The 5,303-nt window shown below is 56.3% G+C and overlaps 1 protein-coding gene across 1 annotated transcript; it reads left to right on the top strand.

Annotated features, from left to right (window-relative positions):
* Nucleotides 1-2,622: 2,622 nt before the first annotated feature.
* LOC109772094 (uncharacterized membrane protein At1g75140) lies at nt 2,623-5,066 on the top strand. Its single transcript, XM_020330794.3, has one exon. It carries the CDS (start codon nt 2,707-2,709, stop codon nt 4,714-4,716), a length of 2,010 nt encoding a protein of 669 aa, XP_020186383.3. The 5' UTR covers nt 2,623-2,706; the 3' UTR covers nt 4,717-5,066.
* The last annotated feature ends 237 nt before the right edge of the window (nt 5,067-5,303 follow it).

Below are 5,303 nucleotides of genomic sequence, written 5' to 3'. Positions count from 1 at the left end.
GTTTCGGCCACCGGGAAAGTTTCGGGGGTCACCGGTATTGTACCGGGACCACCGGAAGGGTCCCGGGGGTCCACCGGGTGGGGCCACCTATCCCGGAGGGCCCCATGGGCTGAAGTGGGAAGGGAACCAGTCCTTAGTGGGCTGGGGCGCCCCCCATGGGCCTCCCCCCTGCGCCTAGGGTTGGAAACCCTAGGGTGGAGGGCGCCCCACTTGCCTTGGGGGGCAAGTCTCCCCCCTGGCCGCCGCCCCCCATCCAGATGGGTTCGTGGCCGGCGTCCCCCTCCCAGGGGGCCTATATAAAGGGGGGGAGGGAGGGCAGCAGTACTACAGCCTTTGGCGCCTCCCTCCTCCCCTGCAACACCTCTCCCTCTCGCAGAAGCTCGGCGAAGCCCTGCCGAGACCCCGCTACATCCACCACCACGCCGTCGTGCTGCTGGATCTCCATCAACCTCTCCTTCCCCCTTGCTGGATCAAGAAGGAGGAGAACGTCGCTGCTCCGTACGTGTGTTGAACGCAGAGGTGCCGTCCGTTCGGCACTCGGTCATCGGTGATTTGGATCACGGCGAGTACGACTCCATCAACCTCGTTCATTGGAACGCTTCCGCTCGCGATCTACAAGGGTATGTAGATGCACTCCTTTCCCCTTGTTGCTAGTATACTCCATAGATGGATCTTGGTGAGCGTAGGAAAATTTTAAAATTCTGCTACGATCCCCTACAAATTGATCCTTAGTCTTGCCTCAGACACTAGCTCATGTATTGATGATGATATTGTTTTCCTGATCATGAGCATTGTTAGGATGCTATCAATTAATGAGAACATGATAGTCGTTGGAACAATGGAGTTGGATAGACCTAGCTTATGATGTTTTTTGACTATGGACCCAACATATGAATTACTGAGACCATAAGAATATTGTATATCAACATACCGTATGGTTACTTTGGGGTTACCGAATTTAACTTCATAACTGGATGTGAATACAGGTGACTTACGGGTATACTGGAAAAATATGTCTCGATACCGATAGTTCAAGACTGGGATCCTCTCACGTTAGAGAGATGCTCCCTGGGCCCACTTGGTGTTACTATATCTTTATCATTTGGTCAGACACTGGTGATTATGATCACGGGATACCGTAACACAAACACGAGTAAAGAAAACAAAACCGATAACGAGAATAACCAGTATAGTGATCAAAGTATTGATAACTCCACCAAGTTTTACTCCACTCCCTATATATAATGAAGTAAATTTTTGTTTTTCTAAACTTATGCAATTCTAGTGTACATTGCAACTACATATTAGCACACATATATAAAACTAAACATAAATATGAATGTTCAAGCAAATCACGACTATAGTTTATAAACTGAATTCAAAGTTTACAAACTAAATTATTCAAATCTAAACACACCGAATGGTCCAAATATAACAAATAACATGTGATAGAACAACTAGCAAGCGCTATAACGTTCCTAGTGATGCTCAATAAGATCAATGTGGCCCATGGTGGAGATGCCATCCGCAAGGTACTAACCCATCGAGTAGTTGTGCCCATTGACGAGTAGTTGCAAGCAGGTTGACTTTGGAGCAAAGTAGTATCTCCTGATCTTGGCATGACCCTTCGCTCAACCTCTTCATGTACAATTCAAACGGATAAGTTCAATCCAAATGGTTCGGTTCAAAAAGAAACGAACGAAAAAACTCATCTAGGCAATTCGTCGAACACTTGCGGTGCAGTGGTGATGCACCGGCCAGCCGCCGTCGTTTCGGCCAAACCGGCGGGTGGCGAAGGGTGAAAATGACGTGCAGCGGCATGGAAGCATGGTCAGGAAGCGGAGGCCGCTAAAGAGGAAGAAAAAACGAATCAATCCGACGAATCGGTTATGGCGACGACGGCGTCATTTCACCTTGATTTCGGCGACAACGACGGTGGACGAACGGCCTGGGCGTCGGGCAGAAGGGCGGCGAGGGAGGCAACGCGGTAGCGGCGGTTGCCGGCAAAGAGGCGGTGGCGGGGGAGAGGCGATATAAATACGCGAGAGTTATGCTCCAAGTGGTAGCGGCGAAGTAAAAATAGGGGTGGGATAGGCGCTAGAGGACAATTTATCCTCCACTAACGGCTATTGGGGATTGGCTAAATGCATGTTAGAGGAGAATAACCGAATCTATCCCCCTGTAACGCCGGATAGAGGATCGGTTAGAGTTGCCCTAAGAGCATCTCATGACACTCCTCAAAACTCTTCCATATATATAGAACAAATCGGGCACAGAAAAGCCCGCCCAACAGAACATTTCAAACCTGTCTTGTATGTCGTGAAGAAATAAGGTTGTCATCCGTCGCACCATCTTAATCCCCCTCTCTTCATCCCCTCTTAATCACATGCAAAAAAGAAAAAGATGACGGTCAAGTAAATTTAGTGAAGCGAAAACGTAGATTTTCCTCTCTTTTACAGTCAACGATCCTCTCGTCCATTGCACCTGCGCACGCAAACGAAACCGAAATAAAAGACGCGAGACCACCGGCTGACCCGTGGGGCCCACAGGCGTCGTCCGGCGCCTGACGTGCGGGCCCGGCGAGGGATGGCCCTCCCGTGCCACTGCCACTTTACCCGAGAGCAGATCCGTCCCCGCTCCCCGAGCCGATCCCAACCTCCTGCACTACGCGCACCCAAAACCCTGCGCCCCCACCCGCTGACAGCCATGGCCCACCGCGCCCCCGCCGCGCTCCTCCTCCTCCTCCTGCTCGTCGCCGCCGCCGCGTCGGGGGAGGACGGGGCGGGGTCCTCGTCGGAGGTGGTGGTTGAGGAGGAGACGGGGGAGGCGGGGATGCTGGAGCGGCAGGCGGCGCAGCTCGCGCGGCTGGAGGCGGTCGCGGAGTCGCTCGCCAGGTCCGTGCGCGCGCTGGAGGCCGCGCTCGCCAGATCCGCCGGGCCGGGGCCGCCCCCGCCGGCGCGGCTGCATCAGCAGCCGGAGGAGGAGGAGGTGGCGGTCTCCGACGCCGTGGCGGAGGAGGCGCCGGGCGGGGGCGGGGGGCGGCGGGCCCCGCAGGGCGTGGCGGTGACCAAGCGCCGGCCTTTGTGGTCCGAGCGGTTCCTCTTCGCCGCGGCGGTGCGGCTCGGGGACGGCGCCCACGCGGCCGCCCAGGCCGCGCTGCCCTACGAGGACGCCGACGGGCTCACCAAGTACTTCGCCGTGGGCGACTCCCTCGGCCGCGTCTTCGTCTTCTCCGCCGCCGGCGACGCGCTGCTCGAGCTCGGCCTGCCCCCCGGCGAGTCCTCCTCGAACCCCTCCTCCCCGGTGACCGCCCTGCTCGCGTACCTCTCCCCGCGCCGCGCCGACTGCCTGCTCTTCGCGGGCCACGCGGACGGCTCCATCGCGGCGCACCGGCTCACCGAGTCCTCCCCGCACGGCGACGACTGGCTCACCCTCGCCGCGGCCTCCTCCCGGCTCCTCGTGCGCGGCCTCGACGGCGCCCCGGTGCTCCACCTCGAGGCGCACCACGCCGGGCGGTCCCGCTACGTGCTCTCCTGCGACGCCGGCCGCCGCATCCGCGTCTTCACCGAGAACGGCACGCTCTACGGCACTGCCATCGCCTCCTCCACGCCGCTCGCCTTCGTCAAGCAGCGCCTCCTCTTCCTCACCGAGGCCGGCGCCGCCTCGCTCGACCTCCGCTCCATGACCGTCCGGGAGACGCCCTGCGAGGACCTCGCCGAGGCGCTCAACGGCTCCCGCCCCAGGTCCTACTCCTTCGACCCGTCCGAGCGCTTCAAGGCCTACGGCTTCACCGACGCCGGCGACCTCGTGCACGTCCTGCTGATGGGCGACGTCGCCAACCTCAAGTGCCGGGTCCGGGCCGTCAAGAAGGCCGAGGTCGACAGCCCTGTCGCGATACAGACCATCAAAGGTTACCTCTTGGTGGCCAGCCAGGACAAGATCATGGTGTACAACACCTCGTCTCAGTACTATGGGAGGGTCGGCGCGCCCCGGCCGCTGTTCACCACAGCCATTAGGGACATCAAGGCTGTGTTTGCGGGTTCTAGCGCCGTCATGTCTGCCGCACCAGCTGGGAAGCCTCTTATTGCCGCGGACCGTGAGAAGCTCGTCATCTTGGGGCTCGGGGACGGTTACGTCGCCATCTATCGGTCCAACTTCCCGGTGTACAAGCCGGAGAGCAATGCTGTTGTGTGGAGTGGCCCGGCGCTGCTCTTCCTCCTGTTCTTGATTGGCATCTGGCAAGTCTATGTGAAGAAGAAGGATTCGTTGGGATGGACACCGGAGGAGACGTTTAACACCTCGGTCACAGCTCCTACAGGGAGCATCTTGAATCATCCAGCCAGTGAGCGAGCATTCGCAGATAGCACGACAAGAGCTGCTGATCGAAGCTATGTGGATGGCACGACCAGAGCCAGCGACAGAAGCTATGTGGACGCCACTGCGAGATCTACTGACCGAGGCTATGCTGAGACTACCAGGGCGGTGGACCTACGCGGCGGGGCGTTGAGAAGTGCTCCGAGAAGGTATGTCTCCCCTACTAGGTATGCAGGGGCAGCCGGTATTCCGTATCGACCTGTTTCGGCCGAGCCTGGGCTTAGAGGAGCCACTCCAGAGCTGAAGTACCGAGGCCCAGGTATGGAGCCCCCTGGTTTCCCCAAGAAAAGGGAGCCATTGTTCTCGAACAACCAAGCCGTAGTAGATGATCACGTCGAATGAGGCCGCTGGACTGTCGGTGCAGACTGCCGCCCCTAAATTTTGGTCTGGCTTGAAGTTCCCGCGCCTAAGAGGGATACATGCCACTGATCCACCCCCCTGTTGTTGTAAGTTGTAAAACTTGGGAAATGTTTGTATGGTACGAGTACATTATGGCCATTAGGATACGCGGCTGCAAATGGTGGAATAACGCGAAGACTATGGGTTGCATCTGTGCATTTTACAACTATCTATGGGTATAACCGTCGAAGCATGTTTACTTTGCTTTTCACCTTTAGCAATGTAAGGCAAGCACTCTAGTCTCAAGTTTTACAATGATCTCCAGCTGTGCTGAGATGCTTGGAGTTCCTCTACTTCTGAAGTGGTTTTCTAAGTAGCAGCATTAGAGTCTCTTTTTATGGTAAATAGCGGCATTAGATTCTCTTTTTATGGTAAGTAGCGGCATTAGATTCTCTTTTTATGGTAAGTAGCAGCATTAGATGTCTTAGCTGCATGTGAAGATTTGCCTCAGCATTTAAACTAGGAAGAAGCAGTAGATTCAGTCAATTACATTAGCATTCTGGTAGCCATAGGTCATATGTTCAATGTTG

The sequence above is a fragment of the Aegilops tauschii genome, chromosome 7 (assembly GCF_002575655.3).
Source record: "Aegilops tauschii subsp. strangulata cultivar AL8/78 chromosome 7, Aet v6.0, whole genome shotgun sequence".
Lineage (NCBI taxonomy): Eukaryota > Viridiplantae > Streptophyta > Magnoliopsida > Poales > Poaceae > Aegilops > Aegilops tauschii.
The sequence above is the reverse complement of the archived record's forward strand: the minus strand, read 5'-3'. Positions and strand labels throughout refer to the sequence as shown.